Source organism: Urocampus carinirostris, chromosome 17, assembly GCF_059441175.1.
Source record: "Urocampus carinirostris isolate Australia breed hairy pipefish chromosome 17, RoL_Ucar_1.0, whole genome shotgun sequence".
Lineage (NCBI taxonomy): Eukaryota > Metazoa > Chordata > Actinopteri > Syngnathiformes > Syngnathidae > Urocampus > Urocampus carinirostris.
The window spans coordinates 22849575-22874587 of NC_142365.1; the positions used below are offsets into that span (position 1 = coordinate 22849575).

At 39.4% G+C, this 25013-nt stretch overlaps 1 protein-coding gene across 1 annotated transcript; it reads left to right on the forward strand.

The window, feature by feature from the left end:
• Window positions 1-1099: 1099 nt before the first annotated feature.
• shpk (sedoheptulokinase) lies at window positions 1100-15812 on the forward strand. Its single transcript, XM_088321562.1, has 7 exons — window positions 1100-1271; window positions 1341-1482; window positions 8466-8622; window positions 9795-9947; window positions 13139-13314; window positions 14592-14792; window positions 14930-15812. The coding sequence occupies exons 1-7, from the start codon at window positions 1134-1136 to the stop codon at window positions 15355-15357; spliced, it is 1395 nt and encodes a 464-aa protein (XP_088177688.1). The 5' UTR covers window positions 1100-1133; the 3' UTR covers window positions 15358-15812.
• Window positions 15813-25013: the final 9201 nt, after the last annotated feature.

The following is a 25013-nucleotide window of genomic DNA, read 5'->3' on the forward strand; positions in this document are numbered from 1 at the left end:
GTAGGTTTGTCAAGCATCAAAGAAGAAGAGTAAGTTAACCGTAGTAGAGATATTTTCAGTGAACCGGCTCTTTCAGCTCGGATTACTAAAAAGAGCCGGTTCTTTCGGCTCCCAAACGGTTGTTTTTGTTTTATTTTGTATTATTCAACGATAGTATAATAGCCTTTATTCGTTTTAATTTAAAATTGAAAAAAAACGAGTGCCGTTGGATACAGAAAAGGAAAGTGAGAGAGAGAAAAATATTAAAATAGAGAAAGGAAAATATAAATATAGGAAGATAAAGGGGCAGATAAAGAGAGAATGAGAGAGACAGAAAGTGAGAAAGAGAAAGAGTTATACAGAATATAAAAAAGAACGAGAGAGAAGGAGATTCAAATATAAAGAAAGAGAGAAAAATATGTAAGATAGAAGATAGTGACTGAAAGAGGGAGAAGCTTGAGAGAGAAAGAGAGAAAATTAGAGAAAGAGAGATGGATAGAGACAGAGAAAGAAAGAAAGACAGAAAGAAACAAACAAACAAACAAACAATGAAGCTAAGAAAGAAAGAAAGAAAGAAAGAAAGAAAGAAAGAAAGAAAGAATGGAACAAAGAAACAAAAAAGAACGAGAGAAAGACAGGAGAATGAAGAGAGAAACAAAGGGGGAGCGAACATGATGTTTTAGATCAGGGGATGTTAAATAATAGTTGGTGGTTTGCAATAATCTGTGGTCTGTGCAGCCCATTTGAGACTCCTTGTGATCAAGGGCTGTACAAATAAACATGACTTGACTAGAACAAGAAAATATAGAATTATATAGAGAGAAAGAGAGAAAGATAAATAGAGAAAAGGAGAAATTGAGACAGATAGAGAAAGAGAGAGAAAGAAAGAAAGAAAGAGAGAAAGAAATAAAGAGAGAGAGAAAGAAAGAAAGAGAGAGAGAGAGAAAGAAAGAAAGAAAGAGAGAAATAAAGAAAGAAAGAAAGAAAGAGAGAAAGAAAGAAAGAAAGAAAGAAAGAAAGAAAGAAAGAAAGAAAGAGAAAGAGAGTTTCTCTTCACGGCTGTTCACGTCCAAGAGCCAGCTCATATAATCGTTTCGTTCGCGAACGACACATCATTAGACCAGGAGCTGGCAAAGTTTGGTTAAGTAGCTGTCATGTCGACGTTCATTCTGGGGTTAGACGTGGGCACCACATCCATTAAAGCCATTTTATTAGAAAGTCAATCAAGGAGCGTTGTTGCAAGCCAAAGTTTGCCTACTGCCTCCGACATAGCCGATGTTGAAGGAATAAAGGCGAGTGCATGATATGAATCCGCTGGCGAAACCAAAAACATATGCTTAATTGTGATATTCGATATTCAGGCCAAGGAGCAGGATCCCACCCGGATCTTGGACACTCTGGAGCGGTGTGTCGGGCTGCTACCCAGAGAGAAACTGCAACATGTGGGCAGCATCGGGGTATCTGGGCAGATGCATGGCGTTTTGTTTTGGAATGCAGGAAGTGGTAATCATTTTCCCCTTTGTACCATATTTCTAGATGTCTTCCATGCATGCCGACCCTTTGACGTTAAAAAGCGAAACACAAGCTGTCTGCAGAATATTAGCTCATTTAATGGCAGATCTTTATGTTGAATTCATACCTGTCAAGCTCCAGGGCTCCATGCCCTTGCAAACTGTCGTATTTTCCCTTACAATATAAAAAAAAAATCTTACACCATATTTTTTTTCAAACGTGTTTATTTATGTAGTTTAACAAGTTATATTGTACATGTGTTTCGTTATATCATAATACACTTTCTTATTCAAATCATGAATTCATTTTCTGCATGAAATTATTGTTGATAATATACTGATTAAAGGGATAACCACAAACCTGTCTTTTTTTTCATTTTCTCCTTTTATACTTACTGTTTTTCTTAAATTCTTTATACAACATAATCATTCGTAATATAATGCATCAAAGCAAGTGAGCCGTTTGAGAGCCGGCTTTCATTAATGAGTTGAGCCGAAAAAGCCGGTCTCCAAAAAAGAGACGGACTTTCTTTCACTACACAAATGGAACTCGTCTGACTTGATTGATTTGCCATTTGGTGATAGTCTGTGTATACTGGATGGTACCCATAATTGACAAATTTGCGTTTTTCCATACAGATTTTCTTGTACATCGTACACGTCTTAAAATGCATAATAAACGTACTTTGTATGGCAAAAACGTACAGGTTGACAGGTATGCAATTCTAGCCATTTTGAAGCATTTTTGAAGGCCTACTGAAATTGGAGTTATAGCTTTATAGTCATGGTACAACTTACATATGTTTCGAACAGTTACCATTGTTTAGTAAAAAGTCTCTTTATACTTGTTTTCAAGAAAACCTCTGAGAAAACACCTTTTTGTTGAAGGGTGCAGCATTTCAAACAGAACGTTCACTCCAGTGTTTATTTGTTTTCGTTTTTTTGCACTTGTGATACCTACAAAATCTAAACAATACTTTCCATAAACACAAGGGCACATACAGATCTTATGCATGAAAGATGCATGAACTTTGCAATCATTTTTCAGCGGCCAATGGTTACAGTGACATGATCACAAGATTTTAGCCCTTCAGGGGCAGCCCACATACTCTCAATCGCTGTATAGAGGAAGCAAAGTAACACAAACAAGTGGGGGCTCCTCAATGTGTGGACAATGATCTGATCAACGCCATTCCTGCCATCTAGTGGTGATTTATCACACTGAAACCATTCCCAGATGCTAATCATCAGCGCCAAAGCCTTTAGAAACGTTTATTAAATAATTAAAAAAACATCAAATGGTAAATGATCTGCATTTATACAGCGCTTTTCAAGTCACTGAAGACCCCCCAAAGCGCTTTACAATGTGCTTCACACTTACCCATTCACACTGAAAAGTCTTTTTTTTTTTTCGTTTTGGCACTCAGAGGCAATTTTTCTGAAAACATATTTACACGTTATGCTGAATGAGTTTAAAAAACAACAACATTGCTTGTTTAACCCTCGTGTTGTCCTCGGGTCAAAATTACCCACCATTCCACAAACCGGTATCTAGCCGTGGATATTTTGGCACCATCCGATAGAAAAAAAAGGCTTATTTTTTGCTTGAACCGTATTTATCCGTGAATACCGACATTTTCTTTACCCCCCAAAAGTTTGGGTATGCGTTATAACAAGGTCTTACTGTAGTATATTACTTTAATTGAGCAATCAACACACATTGCTGATTTAGTTTGCTCAGCATTGAATGCAACTGAAATCTAACCCAGATTGCGATGGTGAGAGCGCCAAAACCTAACCACTAGTCCATTAGGCCATTAGGATTGTAGAAAACAATGGAAAAAGCATTCGATTTGACCTAGTCTATTTTTACTCCCTTTCCTGATGAAATAAAGCATTATGGGAAAGAGTTTCGCGAAAACAAAGTTGTACAACTTAATACTGTGAGTAAAAATAGTGTGAGGGTGATATGAATTCAAATGCCTTTTCCTATATCATCTAGACCCATAGTGTTCTTGTAATTAGATGGTGGACTTTAGCTTATTAATGTAAATGGTCTGCATTTTTATAGTGCTTTTCAAGTCGATGAAGACCTCCCAAAGCGCTTTACAATGTGCTTCACACTTTTCCCTTTTACACACTAACTAACCGTTAGCAGCGTCAACTATCGGGGGCATTGAGGTGTCTTGCCCAAGGACACTTCGACATATAACACGGAGGAGCTGTGAATCGAACCTGCGACCTCTTGATCCCAAGACGAGCGCTTCCTGAGCCAATTATTTGACATTTTTAGTCATAAAAATGTTTTCGATCGTTTTAGTCGCATAGTTGATTTTTAATGTCCTTGAATTGTTTTCTCATTCTAATACTAAAACATTTTCTGGGAAACTATTATGTTACAAATTTGGTAACAGCAAGTGGGCGATACTAGGAAATTAGGTATTGATCAGATCTAGGTAAATGCAGGGTAGTATCGATCGGATACTGATCTGATAACGGTTCTCTTTGCTTGGAAATGTCTTGATGATTGACTAATTGACCCCCCCTTGCATTAGTTTATAATCACGATAAACACAGAACAAAGACTTTAGGCACTAAAATGTTTTGGGTTGGTCAGTTGGTTGGTGGGTTGGATCCCTTAACTACTAGGGTGAAAGGGGCACTAACTACTGGGGTCATAGAGGCACTATTTCCTGTGTTGTGTCTTGGGCAAGTTTTATTAAATAATTATTCTGCTAAGTTTAACAGTACAATATATATATATATATATATATATATATATATATATATATATATATATCCATCAATCCATCCATCCATTATATGCACCGCTTATCCTCACTAGGGTCGCGGGGGTGCTGGAACCCATCCCAGCTATGTTCGGGCAGTGGGCAGGGGACACCCTGAACTGGTTGCCAGCCAGTCGCAGGGCACACAGTGACAGACAACTCACTCGCTCATTCACACCTAGGGACAATTTGGACCGGCCAATTGACCAGACATGCATGTTTTTGGAATATGGGAGGAAACCGGAGTGCCCGGAGGAAACCCACGCAAGCACTGGGAGAACATGCAAACTCCACACAGGAAGGTTTCAATCTCATGACCTCAGAACTGTGCCGCACACGCCCTAACCACTGCGCCGCCGTGCTGCCATACATATATATGTATATATATTTCTATGACAGCTGTTTCAGAACAAAAGTCAAGAGGCTTAAACCAAAAATTAGCATTAAGGTACAATTATAATAATGTCAACATGACAAATATAGTATCTTACATTACACAATTCTTCAAATATTAGGTCAGAAAGTGCTATAGTGTAAACAATATAATATAAAACAAACATGTAACACTGTAAAGTTAAAATACAGTCCCTCTACTAAAAACGGATTCTGGAACAAAAGTCAATACGCTGACCCCCCCAAAAACAGCTATGTAACAAAAATACAAATACTCAATGTCCACAAGACAACTAAAATACCTTCCATTGCAAAAAAAATTGAAAAGATAGTCAGAAGTTGGCACTAAAGTGAAAACACAATTGGATCAAATTTGAAACTTATAATGTATGTATAATATTCCAATATTATAGAGATAGTTAAACAATAGTATAGATCCGATCCAGGTTCTTGCCGATTATCGATAACCTTGACATTTGGATAATCCGCTCACTTTCAGTGGTAGCACATTTTAGCAAAAGTTTGAAAAACCATGCAAACCAATGCATACCTGTGAACCATTACATCTTGTAACTAAATGTCAGAAAATGCCTACAAATGCATAATAATCAGGCCTCACAAACTGGAAAAACATTAAGTAGTTCCAAAAAGATAGTTAGACTAAGATAACATTTGACTTAATGGAAATGCGGCCAAACTCGTTCAATAATTGATCTTTGGGCATGCAGACGAGTTAAAGATTAAGCTGATCACATGGCAAATTCAAACCAGTTTCACCCATCAAACTGAAAACAAAACCCGTTTTCATTTTTGTTTAATCTCCAAACTAAACCCACTCAGCAAAAACTGTTGAAAAGACAATTAAAAGGTTTTCTTATTCCTAAAACTGGAGCACGTTTGACAGGGTCAACAAAAATATTATTTTGGAACTACATTTGGTCCACAATGGATGGTCTAAACACAACCAAATTTAAGATTTTTGTTTTTCGATTACTTGAGTGTTTTTCATCAGATACTGTATGTGCCTCACTTGGTGTGCCAGAGGATGTTGTCCAATTCTAATTTGCGCATTATTTTCCTTTTTACAAGATAAAACAAACTCCAGTTATATTGTAAAAATGTGTTAAAATGGTATTTTATTTGGTCATTATAAGTATGTTTTTTTCTGTCTCAAAAAAGATAATCATTGAATTAAAACATAGTATACAGAATAGAGGAATAAAAAATTGAAATACACCAAGGTTAGTTACTAAAACTTCTATCTCTTTAGCTATGGCCACCACAAATAATGTATTGTTTTGGAGAAACTTTGATTAGAACAAATGTTTATTTTCAATTAAGGCTACTGAAGTGTACCGTATTTTCCGGACTGTAAGACGCATTTAAAAACCCCGCTGAGAAATTTGAAAGTGCGCCTTATAATCCAGTGCGCCTTATATACCAGAAAATACTGTGGATAAAATGCATTGTTGCAATTTAGAAATACTCTATACAGTAACCGTTCTGCCTTTGAGTGTCACGACCAGAATGGAATCAGGACCCAATTGCGTAACGTTTACCACAAGTTTTATGGAAAGAAAGAAAAAGGGCTGCGCCCACGATCCGGTGTTCGCTGGACGCGGGAAGAAAGTCGCTCTCGTATTCGGGTTGTGATCTGAACGCGGAAGAGGATCTGAACGCGGAAGAGGATCTTCCGTAGCGAGCGATGGCGGTGTCAGGGACGGAAAAACAGGTCGGTGGCTGGGACTGGGAGAGCAAAAACGTCAGGGTCGGAAACGAGTCGTAAGCCAGGAAGTGAGAGTAGACTTAGATTAAAAAATGGGTCGTAAGCCGGAACGGGAGAGCAGACGTGGTCGGGATCAAAACAGGTCGTAGCCGGAGACAAACGAGAGCAAAAAACGGGACAGGCGGGAGTCAGGCTCAATAAAGGCTTGGCTTTTGTCAACACAGGTTCGCAGACGGACTGACAACAGGAGAGTGACAGGACTGGGTTCTAAATAGGGACAGGAAGCCAATCAGAGCCCGCAGCAATTGTCGCCAAAAGAGCGGGCACAGGTGATTCACATCGGTAATCATGACATTGAGAATAATATAGAGTAGCCTTTGAGCACCCTCTGGACAACATGTTCATTTTGTGTTGCTAAAGGAAACAAAATATAAGCACAGAACTTTGAACTTACAAGCGCTGTTTTTTTTTCTCTCGATAATAATTGTTCGTAAATATGAAACGTAATTTGATGCTTTTGTTTAGGGTACCATTTTGTACAACACTCTTTTGTACAATTCTTTTTTTTAATTGTTGTTAAATTATACTCCATATGGTAACTGTTCTGCCTTTGAGAAACATATAGAGTGGTCTTTGAGTGCCTTTTTGTGGTTAACATGTTAATTGTTGCCAAAACTATTTTTAGTGGTAGATGCCATTATGTAGATTTATGTTCTATGAAGTAAATTTTAAGTTTAAGTTTTTCATTTTATGCAATGGTATCTTACTGTAATTTTAATTCCATGCGCCTTATAGTCCAGTGCGCCTTATATATGAAAAATATATTACAAAATACTATTTTTGGGGGGTGTGCCTTATAATCCGGTGCGATTTATAGTGCAGATTTACAATATTTATGGTGGCTCGGTTGGATATACCTCACTACATTTTAACAAGATGCAAAAATCAAATTATAAAACCTTTTCTATGGTTGGCAACTTGGAATGCATGAAGGTATTAGAATAAACTGGAAAAACACTGAACTGAATTATGTCTATAACAGACTGGACTAGATTTAGCCCAAAATCCAACATCCCCCAAAAATCTAGTACTGTGTGCAATATGTTTGTACAGGTCGAATTCTATTTTCACAATTTTGTAGTTCTGTCCTTATCATACCAATCACAAGTGGCAGGGATGTGTTTTTTCATGCCTGTTTGATACCTGTGTTTTGAATAAACACAACAGTGAAAACCACAATACTGTCGTACCTCTTGTTTCATTTGTTCCAGGATTTTGCTTGGATCTCCAATTGCTCGTGTATTGAGCGAATTTTCCTGATTTGAAATCATTAAAAACTGACTGATCCGTTCCCGACCTCCCAAAAACATCCAAGTAAACACATAAAGCACATCTTTGTGATCACTAAAACACATTCAAATGGTAATTAAACATAAAACCGACAATAATAAGCTAAATATCCTGTATTTTTTACATTTTTCGATCGTTTCACATTGTTTATGCCGAATAACAATTTTACATGAGTAAAAATAAGACCGATCTTGTCTTGCCCATTTCGGCTCTAATCCAGAGCCTCTGTCTCACCCGTAGAAGATGACTACGTCATCATTGATTACTAATATTGTCAAGGTATTCTACAAAGTATGTCCTGCTGTGAATAAATAGGTGCCGCGCTGTGTTTGAAAGGTTTATTATCAATTAATAAGGAGGATTTGCAGTCATTAATAAGGGTAGCAATTGTTGGAGGTAGAGAGGTACGAGATCAAGAGAATGTTGATTCATAAGCACTTATTGTACGTATAAAATTCAAGATACTGTAACTTTAAATCAACCTACACACAATGTGCCTGTAGTAGTTTGCATGTGCCAACTGGACAAGCTGATGCTGACTTTAAGTAGTCACGAGTGGTCTTGAGGGGTCTCTAGGTGTAGCTCTGGGACTGCTCATGAACTTGGTTTGTTTGAAAAAAATTCGTACACCAAACTGGTGTTTAGCGGTGCTTGTATAAAAAGTTACTACTGGATCTTGGGATGGATGCTAAAGTATGAACATTTTGTTGCTTGAAGGTTGTGATTGGTCCAAAGGCAGCTTCAGTCAACTGATCACTTGGCAAGATGGCCGCTGCGATGACAGCTTCCTGTCCTCCCTCCCAGGACCAGACTCGCACCTTAGCGTAGCAACAGGATTCGGCTGCGCGACCATCCTTTGGTACAACAAGTACAGGTTAGCCATACGCGCACCAATACATTAGTCCCCTGCTGTATCGCTGTTTTACTTTTGGCAGTTTCAATTCTCTGCAGATTTCATGATTGGTTAAAAACAGCCTGTTTTCTGCCTGTGTCTGCCTGTGCGTCAATAACGTAGTGTTCAGTGTTTCGTACGGGTGCTTGAAATCTTTAAACATTCTTGAATTTGAATGTTGTGTTTTCAAGGATTGAAAAATGCTTGAATTTTGGGTTAAATGCACAAAATGGTTGCCATGTTTCTGAACGAGTCTGCTTAAAAATGACACCGACACTGCTTCCAAGTGGCGTCTCTTCGCCTTTGCTTTTTTTTATTCCACTCTTGATTAACGGCAGACGGCATTTGTTTGTATGGCATTGTCCTGTGAAGTAGGAGAGTGCTGGAGAGTGACATGCTGCTCTTCCCTGCAGTTTTTTTTCCTTTTTGTCAGAATAGCATGAAAATTGTGAGAAAAGGATTGCGTAGAGTTTAAACGCCAACCCAAACACAAAGAAAGATAAAAAAAAAGGGGGTTTATTTGAGCGCATCTAGGCAATGCTCGTACTTGCAGGTGCATCATGAATCAGCTGGCTGAGGCGGTAATTGACACAAGCCAGAAGATGGCGACAGAGAGTAAACAAGTTTCAAATTCTCTACTGCTGCTGTGGTTTACGGCCAATTTTCAACCCGTCAAAGAACTTTTTATTTGTCAATGATGGAAAATTGTTGAATATAGTAACCTCCGCAGATACAGATAGTGAAAAGATGGGAATTTTTATACAGTCTTTTTTTAATGTAGTTTTGTAACTTAAAACAGGCTCTAATTTGTTACCTTAAATCACTTCTCCTCCTCCCGAATATCACAAATAAAATGTGAAATTTTAGGTTTGCTTCAGGCTCCGTCCTGAAAATGAAGTTACTTGGTTCGGCTCAAGCTGAGTCGGGCTTTAATATGCATAAATACATTACTTTTATGTTTTCAACAACTGCTTGAGCTTGTAAATTGGGTTTGTTCTTTGGTTTAGTGTGAGTATTTCATAGAGTATTTATTAAATAAATCTTCGCATTTTTTGACTTTTGCGGGACCTTTTTAGATCGTAACCCCGGCATAAAACAAGGCATTACTGTACAAACGAACGAGTGGGAATACGAGCATGCTTTTTTTTTTGCAGGCCCGAGTTCCTAAAGGACTTCAAGGTGGCCGGCACCATCCAGGACTATGTGGTGTCCATGCTGTGTGGGCTAGACCGATGTCTCATGACACCTCAGAATGCAGCCAGCTGGGGTTTCTTCAACACGTCTTCCAGCCAGTGGAACGTAGAGATGTATGGAATTGTTTTTACGAGGGATTTATCTGCTCAAGGTGACCATGCATGCAAATATTAAGCTCTCTAAAAGAGGGGCAAAAGGTTCTATCATTCATTCTGTCTGTTCTATTGTTTATTTTAGCTGTCTACCTTTTTATCACTGGTCTATTGTTTCTTCTATGTTTATATTGCTAGTTCTAGTTCATTCTATCTGTATTAGCCCAGGAGGTAGAGCGCTCGTCTTGGGATCAAGAGATCGCAGGTTCGATTCCCGGCTCCTCCGTGTTATATGTCGAAGTGTCCTTGGGCAAGACACTGAATCCTAATAAGCAGGTCGGCAGCCTTGCGTGTGTGTGTGTGTGTGTGTGTGTGTGTGTGTGTGTGTGTGTGTGTGTGTGTGTGTGTGTGTGTGTGTGTGTGTGTGTGAATGGGTAAGTGTAAAGCACGTTGTAAAGCGCTTTGGGAGGTCTTCTTTGACTTGAAAAGCGCTATACAGGGAGTGCAGAATTATTAGGCAAGTTGTATTTTTGAGGATTAATTTTATTATTGAACAACATCCATGTTCTTAATGAACCCAAAAGTCTCATTAATATCAAAGCTGAATATTTTGGAAGTTGGAGTGGGGCTTTTTTAGTTTTAGCTATTTTAGGAGGATATCTGTGTGTGCAGGTGACTATTACTGTGCATAATTATTAGGCAACTTAACAAAAAACAAATGTATACCCATTTCAATTATTTATTTTCATCAGGGAAACCAATATAACAGCTCAACATTCACAAATATACATTTCTGACATTCAAAAACAAAACAAAAACAAATCAGTGACCAATATAGCCACCTTTCTTTGCAAGGACACTCAAAAGCCTGCCATCCATGGATTCTGTCAGTGCTTTGATCTGTTCACGATCAACATTGCGTGCAGCAGCAACCACAGCCTCCCAGACACTGTTCAGAGAGGTGTACTGTTTTCCCTCCTTGTAAATCTCACATTTGATGAGGGACCACAGGTTCTCTATGGGGTTCAGATCAGGTGAACAAGGAGGCCATGTCATTAGTTTTTCTTCTTTTAGACCCTTTCTTGCCAGCCACGCTGTGGAATACTTGGATGCGTGTGATGGAGCGTTGTCCTGCATGAAAATCATGTTTTTCTTGAAGGATGCGGACTTCTTCCTGTACCACTGCTTGAAGAAGGTGTCTTCCAGAAACTGGCAGTAGGACTGGGAGTTGAGCTTGAGTCCATCCTCAACCCGAAAAGGCCCCACAAGCTCATCTTTGATGATACCAGCCCATACCAGTACCCCACCTCCACCTTGCTGGCGTCTGAGGCGGACTGGAGCTCTCTGCCCTTTACCGATCCAGCCACGGGCCCATCCATCTGGCCCATCAAGACTCACTCTCATTTCATCAGTCCATAAAACCTTAGAAAAATCCGTCTTGAGATTTTTCTTGGCCCAGTCTTGACGTTTCAGCTTGTGTGTCTTGTTCAGTGGTGGTCGTTTTTCAGCCTTTCTTACCTTGGCCATGTCTCTGAGTATTGCACACCTTGTGCTTTTGGGCACTCCAGTGATGTTGCAGCTCTGAAATATGGCAAAACTGGTGGCAAGTGGCATCTTGGCAGCTGTACGCTTGACTTTTCTCAGTTCACGGGCAGTTATTTTGCGCCTTGGTTTTTCTACACGCTTCTTGCGACCCTGTTGACTATTTTGAATGTAACGCTTGATTGTTCGATGATCACGCTTCAGAAGCTTGGCAATTTTAAGAGTGCTGCATCCCTCTGCAAGATATCTCACTATTTTTGACTTTTCAGAGCCTGTCAAGTCCCTCTTCTGACCCATTTTGCCAAAGGAAAGGAAGTTGCCTAATAATTATGCACACCTGATATAGGGTGTTGATGTCATTAGACCACACCCCTTCTCATTACAGAGATGCACATCACCTGATATGCTTAATTGGTAGTAGGCTTTCGAGCCTATACAGCTTGGAGTAAAACAACATGCATAAAGAGGATGATGTGGTCAAAATACTCATTTGCCTAATAATTCTGCACTCCCTGTATAAATGCAGACCATTTACCAGTCTGTCGATAGTTCTATCGTTCTATTGTTTGTTCTACTGTTTGTTCTATTGTCCGTTCTTTGTTCAATCTTTCTATCTTTCTGTCGTTCTATCGTTCTTTTGTTTGGTCTATTGTTATATCGTCTATTGTTTGTTTTATCATTCTATTGTTTGTTCTATTGTTCTACCGTTTGTTCTACTATGTCATTGATTGTTTTATTGTTCATTTTATCGTTCTATTGCTCTATTGGTCGTTCTACCGCTTGTTCCATCGTTCATTCTACCGTTTGTCTATCTTTCTATCGATTGTTCTATAATTCTTTCGTTCATTCTTTCATTCTATTGTCTTTTCTATTATTCGTTCTATTGCTAAATCATTTTACTCTCGTTTTATTGTTCTATTGTTATTCTACAGTTTTTTTGTTTTATCTATTGTCTTATTGTTTTGTTTGTTCTATTGTTCGTTTTATCGTTTGTTCTATCGTAAGTTTTATCGTTTGTCGTATCGTTCTACGGTTATATTGTTCTTATATTGTTCATTTTATTGTTCTATTGTTTGTTTTATTGTTTATTGTCTATTGTTGGTTCTGTTGTACTATTGTTTGTTCTATCGTTTTATCAATATTTCGCTTTATTGTTTGTTCTATCGCTTCTTTTACCCCCCTCGCTCTCTATCTTTCTCTATCCGTATTATTCATCAAGCCACCACGTTTAATACATTAGATATAGTAAGTATTGGTTATTATTTTTCCAATATCTTCAAAAAAGTATTTGATCAGGTTTGGGGTTCTATTCCTGAATGGGTATTTAATAGGTGTATATTCCTAAGGAAATCCACTGGTCTATATCACTTAACTTTAATTTGTATTCATTCTTTTAAAAAAAAAAAAAAAAAAAAAAAAGACAATTTTTTTCTAGTTTTTTGTGTAAAATAATCCTAAAACTTGGGTCGAACTGACCTAATTACTGGACTTATAAGTATACCCTAAATTGTGACGTGTTTATTCCAGAGTGCAAAGTCTAATCTTGTTGCAAACGATGTTCACGTTGTTATCAATAACAATACAGACCTATTCTATTCTATTCTATTCTATTCTATTCTATTCTATTCTATTCTATTCTATTCTATTCTATTCTATTCTATTCATATCAGTTTGAACAGTGTTGGTTTCCCTGTGCACCTGCTGCCTTGCTGCATCCCCTCGGGGGAGTTAGCGGGCCGCACCCGCTACGACTGGCACGGCATCCCCGCGGGCACGCCAGTAGGGGCCGCCCTGGGAGACTTCCAATGCGCTGTCTATTCTTGTTTGACCGCAGAAACAGATGCAGGTGAAAACGCACTTTTTAGAATCTAAATCAGCACCGTCACATACAACTTAAATGAATCTTTACAATACCGTATTTTCCGGACTATAAGGTGCCCAGGATTATAAGGTGCTTAAATTTGAGTGTTACAGTGTGATAATGAGATTAGGTCCAATGCCTTGTTATGTGTAATTCGTACCACTGATGATCTAGTGGTAATGTGTCAGCACTGCCACTGCTTAAATTTGATTCCCGTTGCATACAATGGTTTGCAATTTAGGTCAGAAATATTTACCCTTCTGTTTAATCATTGCACAATCATTGCTTAAATACGGTATTACCATAAAACAGGAGTCCCCAAACTTTTTCCTGTGAGGGCCACATAACTTTTCCCTTCTCTGATTAGGGGCCGGGGTCAGTTTGTAACAGAAAAAGTGTGATGATTGCAGGAGAGCCTAAATGTAAAAAATTATTGTTTTCCAGAAAGCCACAATGCTTATGCTAACTGACGACTCACTCGTACTATTTCACTTTTTGTAAGCTTTACAGACATCACAAACAACCTTTACAAACATATTTTCACATATTATCCTCCTCACATTAAGTGTGTTACCAGTATAAACATCTCACCTGCAAAATAAATGGTAAATGTCAGTCTCACACGACACCATTTACTTGTTGCCATTATGAGTGATTTATTGAACAAGTTTCATTAAATCACGTGAGGTCCCGTGTGACTTGCCCCAAACACCCTTCTCTGACCTGTGAGACTATGTCATCTAGTGGTGATATACTGGTACTTCACTTTGTCTGCTTTACAAAACAACACCAAAATCCTAAAATATAACATTTTAACTAGTCAGCAACCCTTGTTGCGCCGTATAAAATAGTTACTAAATAATAGTTAATAATCAAAATAGTTCATAATTAAGGAAAATTTTATTGCAGAAGTCCAACTTTATTATCAAATACAAATACAAATATATGAAAAAAAAATAAAATCAAAATGCTTTCTGGTATTGTTCAGGGGGCCTGACCAAATGTGGAGGCGGGCCGTAGTTTGGGGACCGCTGCCATGAAACCTTGAATGGTGAAGCTTACCCACAATTACTGAAATTAATGTATGCATTTCCTATCTTATCTGGCATATTTTGCGGGATATAAAGTGTTTCTGGTTATTGAGCACACTTTCAAACTTCTGGTCACATTGGGGTACGCCTTATAGTCCAAAAAAACAAGATAACTGTTTGAATTCCGATTTCACGATCATGACGCTATGCTTTATTCCTTTGACGTCCTAGTTCTTAACATAAGCACTTCGGCCCAGTTGACCTTTGCCATGCCGGCTGACTTCAAACCTCCTAAATCTCCTGAACCAAAATCTTCAGTGGCTTTCTTCCCTTACTTTGGCTCTTCATATTTGGCGGTCGCAGCGGCCCTCAACGGCGGGAACGTGCTAGCCACTTTTGTGGAAATGCTCACTGGCTGGATGAAAGAACTAGGTATGTACTTTTTTGTGTTTCGGATGGCTTTCGTTGAAATCATAGTTAATAGTGATGATGCACATATCAGGCAATGGCAATACTAATGAGTTTTTGAAATAGGACAACCTGATTGCCCAGATGTCCCTATAATGCAGGTGTGTACCTGAGCGAGGAATCTTTATACGAGAAGATGATCGCTTGCGCCCTGAACCAGGACAGCAGCGATCTCACCGTGATCCCCACTATCCTGGGGGAGAGACACGACCCCCTTGTCCGGGCTCAGGTGACCAACATCTCCACCCACAATCTCTCTCTTGGTCACGTAACCAGAGCGCTGTTCCGCGGCATCCTGGAGAACTTGGCCTCCATGATGCCTTCCGAGCGCCTGCAGGAGGCCGGGGTCTCAAGGGTGGTAGCCAGCGGTAGCGCCTTAGCCCGTAATCAGGCGCTCAGACAAGAAGTGGAAAGAGTTTTCGCTCTACCGGTGGTCTACGGACAGAACGCAGACTCGGCGGTGGGCGTCGCTTTGGTGCTTTGCGACCGGCTACGATCCACTGGTGATGTTGTGTCTTTGGTCCACTGACAATTTTATTGCTTCCTGAAGATTACTGAGGACATTTAAAAGTAAATCCCAAATTCTTAAACATGCCAAATGTGAGCCAGTAGTACATGGTTTTATATTTCATCTGTATATTCCCATTATTTTCCAAGATAATGGATTTTTATCCGGAGTTGTGACATCATCGGAGGAACACCAGCACCCTTGCAAACCAGTCGCCATGTTGTTTTACTTGTTAATTAGTCAAAGAGGATACGAGTGTTTTATGTGGAGAATGCCAAGGCAAGGGGTCGGCAGCCCAAAATGTTAAAGGGGCCATATTGGACCAAAAAACAACTTTGTAGCTGCAAAAAATTGAATAATGTGACATGTTTTGTTACAGAGAAAACCATTTGCAGAATCGATAAAAATGTGACTTGAACTGTGAAAATCCGTCTTTGGCACTGAATGAATTAATAAAGGGATCAGTTGGTCTGAAATGTAACTATTCTTTTTTTGAGTTTGCATGCACCTCACTTATTGTCGCTTCCTCGCACTTGGTGGAGTCCTAGCTTAAAGTGTTGAAGGCATTTCGGGACAGGAAGTAGCCTGTTGCCACATTCAGTGGCAGAAACTATTACACGCTAGTCACGGGATAGTGATCACACACACGCTGAAGTGAAACTTAACAGATAGGAACTGGAAATTAAAAAATATTCCCTTTGAATATTGTATGTTTACGGCCAAAGATTAATAAACCGCTCCAACGGTTGCATTAGCCATCAGTTTTGGTAAAAGTTTGCCACCTCCGGTTTTAAACAAGTTTGTTGTTGTTGTTCTGGAGATGGATTATGTTTACGTAAAACTATAGTACGCGATAACATCTACCTCTTTTAATGTCAAAAAGTTGGTGTAGTATCATCGATATGACACCGAGCTAAACCACCAAAGAGGGGCCTTGACCACAGGGGGACATGTTATTGAAGCTTTCCCTTCTCTGGATGGTGAAAACTGCAAAAGTACCATACAACACATTGAGACCAAGTGACAATAAGTTCACAAAAAATTTGTAAACTTGACATCTGTTTGAACTATCACAAGATATAGTTGTTTATATATCATATAAACACTTTTAGTAACCCACAGCATTGCCTTGTTAATTTGTCAACGTGGATAGAGATGAATTGGACATCCAACCGTCCTGTTAGCCATTGTGTGAAACTACTAATGACAACCAAATCGCAGAACTGGCGTGGAAAACCTGGAAGTAATATTATTTCACTCTGTTTTTCAACTTAAGGATCAAATAAACCCAGAATATCTATGTAGAACACTTCTTAATCAACTCCAAAAATTGTCATCATTTATGAGTAACTTAATATTATTTCTTGAAACAAACTAATTTTTTTCATTTACAGGGCTAATTTATTAAAATACAGCTAAATTATTTTCGTTTGATTTCGAACTACTTACAGACTCTGCAGTTAATGTTACTGTTTACCTGACCTGTTAACCTGACTGACTGCCCATTTTGCACATCTGGTTAGCTACTCCTCTTGCACTATCGGCACTATGGTAAAATACTATACGTAGCCATAATACAATACAACTTTTACTTATATCTGTACATTCAAGGAAACTGTGCGGGTCAGATGTATCGACATTTCGTTCTGTATACACGTGTACTAGAATGACAATAAAGTAGATCTGAATCTGAATCTGAAGACTCTGCAGTTGACCACTGAATGTAGAATACTTCACAGAATGCACATATTTGTTTTATTAACTGTTCTACTGCTAATAATAATAATAATAATTTCCTTTGTATTGTCATTCTTTGTAAGAACGAAATGTCGATACACCTGACCCGTTGTAGCGAGCCGATGCAGCCGCAGCCAACAGAGGGCGCCGCCATTTTACCAATGTTATAAGTCTTAGGTATGACTCGGCCGAGGCACGAACCTAATGAGCATGTTGTTGGTTTACAGGGATAAAAAATGTTGACTTGATTTGAATGTATTATATTACGAATGTGCAGTATGTTCAATAAAATATATTTTTCATTGTTTCCATGTTTCAGATTCAGATTCAGATTCAGATCTACTTTATTGTCATTCTAGTACATGTGTATACAGAACGAAATGTCGATGCATCTGACCTCCACAGTTTCCTTGAATGTACAGATATAAATAATGTTGTATTGTATTTTGGCTACGTATAGTATTTTACCATAGTGCCGATAGTGCAAGAAGAGTAGCTAACCAGATGTGCAAAATGGGCAGTCAGGTTAACAAGTCAGGTACACAGTAACATTAACACTGTAACAATAACGCTGTAATTACAATAGTGCAGAGAGCAATGTGCAAGGAGTGGCAAGCTATAAAAAAAAACTGCCAGTAGTGCAAAAAGTCAGATTAGCAGCCGTTTAGATTTAAGTTAACTATATGTTAGATTGACCATTTAACAGTCTAATGGCCAGGGGGGACGGAGCCTGTTTCTCGTGTTTATTATCATTGACCACATAATAAAACCAATATGCTAAATATGAGAAATCGCCTAAATAGTCTATAACTAGTCACCAATTTGAATAGTGTTTAGTTGTATCCTGGCCACAGGGAGGCGGAGCGGTTAGCGCGTCTGCGGCACAGTTCTGAGGTCATGGGATCAAATCCAGCTACCAGCCTTCCTGTGCGGTGTTTGCATGTTCTCCCAGTGCGTGTCAGGTAAATTGGCCGGTCCAAATTGTTCCTAGGTGTGACTGAGCGAGGGAGTTCTCTGTCTCTTTGTGCCCTGCGACTGGCTGGCAACCAGTTCAGGGTGCCCACTGCCCAAAGATGGGATGGGCTCCAGCACCCCCCTGTGACCCTGCTGAGGATAAGCGGTGCAGATAATGGATGGATGGAAACAATTTTTTTTCTCCTTTCTTGAAAAAGTTGTCGGCCACCCGGGCAGAGACGTTTTGTAAGTTGTACGCCCGACATAAAAGATGCATGGCCTGGGCGTCCGGGCAGACATTATTTCAGACACTGATTACATGCAAAATCTACGAACTAATTATATATAAAGAGGCATTTTTAAAAAAAAAATTGTGGTTAGCGCGTGTGCGGCACAGTTCTAAGGTCTTGGGAACCTCCTGTGTGGGTTCAAATCCAGCTACCAGACTTTGTATGTTTGTATGTTCTCACCGTGCTTGTGTGGGTTTCCTCCGGGCACTCCGGTTTCCTCCCACATTCCAAAGACATGCATTTCAGGTGGATTGGCCGGTCCAAATTGTCCCTAGGTGTGAATAGGCGAGCGAGTTGTCTGTCCCTGTGTGCCCTGCGATTGGCTGGCAACCAGTTCAGGGTGTCCCCTGCCCACTGCCTGATGATTGCTGGGATGGGCTCCAGCACCCCTGCGACCCTACTGAGGATAAGCGGTGCAGCTAATGAGATGAGATGAGATGAATTGTAGGTGGAGAAATTTCGATTTACTTTACATAACATGATGATCACCTGGAGGGTGCCATCACGCTGCTAAGGGTACCTCCAAAAAAAACAAAAACCTTTCTTTTTTTTCTCACTTTTTACTTCTTTTTTCCTTTTTCTGTTTTCTTCTTTTTACATTCTCTTCTTTTCCTTCTTCTTGAGAATTACACACTGTCCTTTTTTTATTTTTATTTTTCTCATTTTTTTTCTTCTTTTCTTCAATTGTCATTTTCCTCTTTTTTTTCTTAGGGTTCATGGTTCTCAGCTCTAGTATCCGCCTCAGCCGTCAGGGCACTACTGAGGACACAACTCTGGACAGCTTTCCACACTTTTCCTCCTGCCCCCCTGGACTGTCCCTTGGAGAATTGTCTTGGCCAGTCCTGATTATCTTGTGACCGTACCACTGCAGTTTTTGTCTGGGCACAGTTGACAACAGTTCTTCACATGATCCAATCTGCCCTGTAATGTCGTTGCGCACTGTTTCGTTTGTTACATGGGCTGAGTAGCAGATGCGTAGAACTTCCCTAAAGCATCGCATCTCCGTGTCCTGGATGTTCTTTTCCAGCTTTGCTGTGGTTGTCCATGTTTCACAAGCGTAGAGGAAGATGGCTGTAACTAGCGCTTGTCTGATCTTTGATTTAACTGCTACGTTCTTGTCCTAGATGGATTGAATTTTGGCAACTGCGGCTGTGGTTAGAGCTATCCTGGCCATGATTTCTGGTTCTGAACCCTCTTCTGATATGAAAGCTCGTATTCACTTATATTTGGTGACCGGTTCACGCTCTAGGTGGTTAATGCTGATGTTTGTGGTGATACCTCGGGGGTTGTTGGTCATTACTTTTGTTTTTTTCTGATACTGGGTTGATACTTTTTCTTGGCGATTCAACAGATCTGTGAGTTTGTGTCCCTCTCCTGACAGTTTGGAAATATCGGCAGCAAATCATCTTGGGGATGTTGTGTCCCTCAATGCTGACTGTACCTCCTTGTTGGTCCAGGGCTTCAGTCAGGATCCTTTCCAGGAAGATGTTGAATAAAGTTGGAGAAAGAATGCAGCCTTCTCTCACACCGTATGTGGTTCGAAACTAGGCTCCAATGGTACTGTTGATCAGTACCTCACTGCTGGCATTGGCATACAGTTGTTCAATGGTCTGAACTAGATTTTGGCCCATGTTGTACTTCGCATGGTTGCCCACAAGGCGGCTGACCATAATCTATCAAACGCCTTCTTTAAATCCACGAAGATGTGATAGAAGTTTCTCTGGTGTTGTCTAAACGTCTTGCATAGGATGCGTAGATTAAAAATCTGTCGTTCTCCTTACCTCCCTGAAACCTGCCTGTTCTTCGGCGAGGATGTTTTCAGCCTGTGGTTTCAGTCTATTCGTTAGGACCTTGAGCAATGTTCCCTCTAAGCTGCGCGCGTGCGCAATCGCGCACTGCCCGCACATTCTCAGCGCACAAGAAAATCTAGCCAGCTCACAAAAATCAGGGCTCGAAAATTGCTAATTAAGAAGCTAATTAAGTCAAACTTACAGTGCATGAAGGTAAAATACACGGGTTCCCCTGACGCTGTTTTCTAAATGCGGTATTTTGAAGTCAAGGCCGGAGTAGAACGGAGTTGAGTAAAGTCAGTAGAGTGTTTCGAGAACCGGCTTCTTCGGCTGGGCTCACCAAATAGGAACCGGCTCTTTCGGGTCCCAAACGGCTCTTCAGGTTGTTTTTGCTTCTTTAATCCCTACACAACCAAATATTATGTAAAATTGTGCACAAAATGACTTAAAGGAAGGGGGGATAGAACAAAAAAGTAAAAAATACCAACATGAAAAAGTAGTGAAAAGTTGAGAAGAAGGAAAAATTCAGAAAAAAAGCCAGAAAAAAAGAAAAGAAACAAACAAAGGAGAAAAGTAAATATAGAACAAAAAGAAAAAAAGTAACAGCTAGGAAAAAATAAACACAATGAGATTTTTTTTAAGGAATTCAAAAAAAAAAGAAAAAAAAACTGTGAAAAAGAAGAAAAAGTTTGTGTTGCCTTCAAATAATTTTCAACTATACGAAGTCAATCTTGTTGCCAACATTGTACTTCCACTCAAAAATGTGATTAAATACAGTGTATCGTGCAACCCACTAAATAAGCCCCCAAAAATGTTAGTATTATGCGACAAAAGATACCAGGAAAAAAAAGAAATGGAAATCTTGTGAAAGAATTGTTGTAAAAACAAATGACGTTTGTAGGCCGTACAACCTTTGCAATAATACATTAGTCAATTCATTCAAAAGTGAATTTTTTTTTTTTGCATTGCTGGAAACTCAGCAAAATGTAACATGATGTTTTGGACATGTTTGATAATGGATTAGTTGCCACACTTGGGATTGCCGTTGCTCACTGTTGTTTCAAGCGTTGCTCACCGACTTTGTGTGAACGCTCAGACGCGTGGAAAATTACAGGGAACATTGACCTTGAGCATAACTTTTTTTGCATGGCTGATGAGACTAATGGTTCTGTAGTTGGAGCGTAGTTGAAGGTTTCCTTTCTTTAATAGCATAATTACTAGCGATTTTGCCCACCCCCTTCAAATACAAAATCCTTTTGAAAGGCAGAAAATAAAAAGAAAAATTGTGCTGTTCGAATCTCTGTATTTTGTATTATTCCATGTGCTTTTTAGCATTACACGATAAAGCGACATCTGGTAATCAAAATTTACACAGCGTCTCTTTAAAAAAGGTTGAAAATGGTTTACTTTTTACGTTACATTAACATTTTTCTTGGAGGCAGCTGACACCAGATGATTTTATGGTGTGAGTGCATCTGTGGGGCAAGGGCAGAGCGGCGAAACACATCCTCATTTCAAGCACTTACAGCTCCACGCTAATGTGCTCTGTTATTCTCCAGGGTGGGGTCAATGATGACCCCCTCCTCCCAGACTCGCCATCCCGCCTCCTCGTGCTCCTTTCGTCCATCTTCCATTAAGCAGGCATCTCTGGACACAATCTCTGCAGCCGACAATCCCATTGTTTCATTCCCATGCCAGAAAAACTTGCATCTGGAAGCTGAATCTCACATTTCTCTTGGTAAGTACAATTTTGAAGCTATTTAATTCCCTTTAAGATATTTAAATTGAGCTGCCAACGTAAATCGTGACACTTCTATGTTGTTATTGAGACATGTGATGCTGGTCTTGATCATGTTCCATTGCATTGTTTATGTGTTTCGTGAGGAGCACCCGAAAAAAACGTAAATTGAATATTTGCAACAGTCTCCTGAAAGCTACTAGTCATGTTTGATGTGATTTTGTTGTGATTGAAAAAGCAAAAAAACAAAGTGCCTCCGCCCAGACAACAAGTCATGCAAAGCAGAAATGCTCGTAACCACTTATGGTTTATAAATGCTTAATTACTTGTGTAAATTTGGCTCCAATGTTTAATGGCTTGCTCCATTAAATCCCTTCTTGTTCCACTGATGCATCTTTCAGTGTTTGTGATGAGTCAGCTATTTAAAAAAAGAAAACGGAACTAGTACTTCCCGTTGTTGTATGTCTATATGTTTTGTGGCTTATACATACACATTAATATATATAACCAGGCAAAGTCATTTGAAGCATTGTTTACCCCCACTAAAAGGACAGTGTGTATATTTACATTTTCCCGCTAGATGTCGCTGCAATGTGTAGTATAACCGAAAAGGAATGCTTTAAAGCACAAGAGAATACAAACCACAGAGACTTAAAGTGACCAAATAGCACAATATTCCTTTACATTTTTTTGCCCAGCCGTTTTGGGGGTATTCGGGTATCCATAGCGAGACGTTGACGGATGATTGTGTCAGCTCCTGCAAATTTTTTCGACCCACAAGTATTTTGAGAAACGTGCTGTCAGGATCGGGCAAGCCACCTTCCCACAGCCCAACCGGGTGTGGAGCAAGACACAACTGAGCCCAATCTCCACACACGAGTGCCTATTCATCACCAGGCCTTTATATTGACTGCCTGAACAGCAAACTGCGCCGGAACAGGAGACAAAGAACCAAAAGCGGCCGAGGGTCTTTCTCCTCTCTGCCAAAACAGGGACCAGAAGCAGCCGAGGGTCTTTCTTCACGCCAATGAGACAGGAAACAGAAGCTGCTGAGGGCCTTTCTCCTCCGAAACGGGTCGGCTGAAGGTCCTTGCCCCTCAGCCGCTTTTTGTTCCTGTCACCTGTTCCAACGCAGTGTGCTGTCTAAGTGTCTATATGAAGTCTTGGGTTAAATAGGCACAAGTGTGTGGAGATTGGGGTCAGGCGTTTCTGACTCCACCCATGGTTGGAAGATGGCATACATAAAAGTTCTATAATAGTACATGTATTTTTGCCGATTATTTGAATCAATATTGTTTTTTTTAAGTTTATTATCACTAAGAGGCGCTAAATAATACACACTGTCCTTTTAATCTAACAAGCTCGATTGCATAGAGATGGCTGCATCCAGGCTGCAGCAGCCACTAATATTTTCCTTTTTTTTAATACATAAACAACTCTTTGTTAGTCAACGGCAGGCAAACATCACATGTCTGCAGCAGAGGTGATTCCCTGTAGTCATGCTCGCTTCAATGCGCTATTCTCACATTCCACACATACTATTTAACTTTTTACACTCTTTTCGTGCCATCTTCTTATCTGTTATGTCTTTAATTTGAGAAGCTTACTATTTCATTTCAATAAAATATTAAAAATGTAGCATTTCACATATACCAAGGGTGTCAAACTAATTTTCACCGAGGGCCACATCAGCATAGTGGCTGTCCTCAAATGGCCTGACGTAACTTATAAGTGTAAATAAATGTACTTTAATGCTACGTAAAGGAACTACTGCTTAATGTTAAGTAAGTCATTCCACACATTATATTTAAATTGAATAAAATGGTGTTCCACGTATAAAATATACATTATAAATCAAATATATCAAAGTCACAAAATATAGGACATTTTTGGGATGATTTATTTCTCAATGCTACTTTTTGACATTGATTTGGAATCACTGTTGAGTAGTGGCGCTGATCCGATAGGCATTGTGGGAAAGGAATTGTAGGGAATGTAGTTGATTTGTTTATTCTGTTTTTAATATTGGACACCTGCAAAAAGAAGATTGTATATGATGCCAACTCGAGTTAATGACCATTACATCTCATTTTTTTTCTGTTGTTCTGACTATTATTCACTGTTTACGTCATTGTCGCTCGGCCAATTATGTTATTGTTCTTTGATTTCCACACACCTCAGGGAGGATCTGCTCTAACATAGATTTAATTTGAAAAGGGGCTCATGGAGGGCTTTTAGAAATGGTCGGAATTTCTGATCAGAGGTTTGGGTTTCTCCTGTTCTCTTTGCAAGTTCTTAACCCATTGTTGATTCTCTCCTTATTTTGAGTGTCTACTAAACTATAAACATAAAAAAAAAGCCGTTCACACAATCGGATCGTGTTCCGAATACGGAAGTGGATCTTCCGAAGAGGGAGATGCGACGGGAGTCAGAGTCAAAGTGCTTGCCTTGTAGAAACAGAGGTTCGCTGACAGACTGACAACAGGGGAGTGAAAGGACTCGGCTTTAAAAGGACAGGGAACCAATCAGGTAGCCCGCAGTCATCAATCAGTCATCATGACACAATTTAAATGTAATGTTGTAAGACAACCTTACCATAAATAAAAATCTTCATTCAAGTGATCACATTCTTGTGAACAATTACTGTCCAGAGCAACAACAAAAGACGATTTCTAATAAGTGTTTGAAAGTTTTCTTCCAAGTTCTGCGCACCTCTTTTGTTTGCTTTTCGCAAAACATTTAACATGCTAAAAACATGCGAGCATTTAAAGAACACGCTATATGTTCCTCAAAGGCAGAACAGTTACCATATGCAATATAATTTAATAGTAACCACTGTATTTTCCGGTATATAAGGCGCACTGCATAACAAGGCTCACTTTGAAATCTCTGGCCAGTTTGGGGTTTATAGTCTGGGAAATACGGTAATTGAGTTTTAGACGCCTGGACATTTTAAGCTCTTGCTGACCACATAAAATTATGTGGCGGGCCATGAGTTTGAGATATGTGACATAGACGAACATGTCTTTTATTCAATATATTCACTACTAGAGGACACTATTGTCTACATATTGTTGCTCCAAGAAACATTTCGTTACATTCACTATGTTTTGTTCATGATATTTTTCTCTTAGATCCGCTCTACACTTCATTCTAAATCCGTTTGCT

Excerpts from the sequence above, each read along its gene's own strand:
- shpk (XM_088321562.1), top strand. The coding sequence starts at position 1,134 with ATGTCGACGTTCATTCTGGGGTTAGACGTGGGCACCACATCCATTAAA. Across the intron at positions 1,272-1,340 it reads CCGATGTTGAAGGAATAAAG|GCCAAGGAGCAGGATCCCAC; the intron begins GCGAGTGCATGA and ends TTCGATATTCAG. Across the intron at positions 1,483-8,465 it reads GTTTTGGAATGCAGGAAGTG|GTTGTGATTGGTCCAAAGGC; the intron begins GTAATCATTTTC and ends TGTTGCTTGAAG.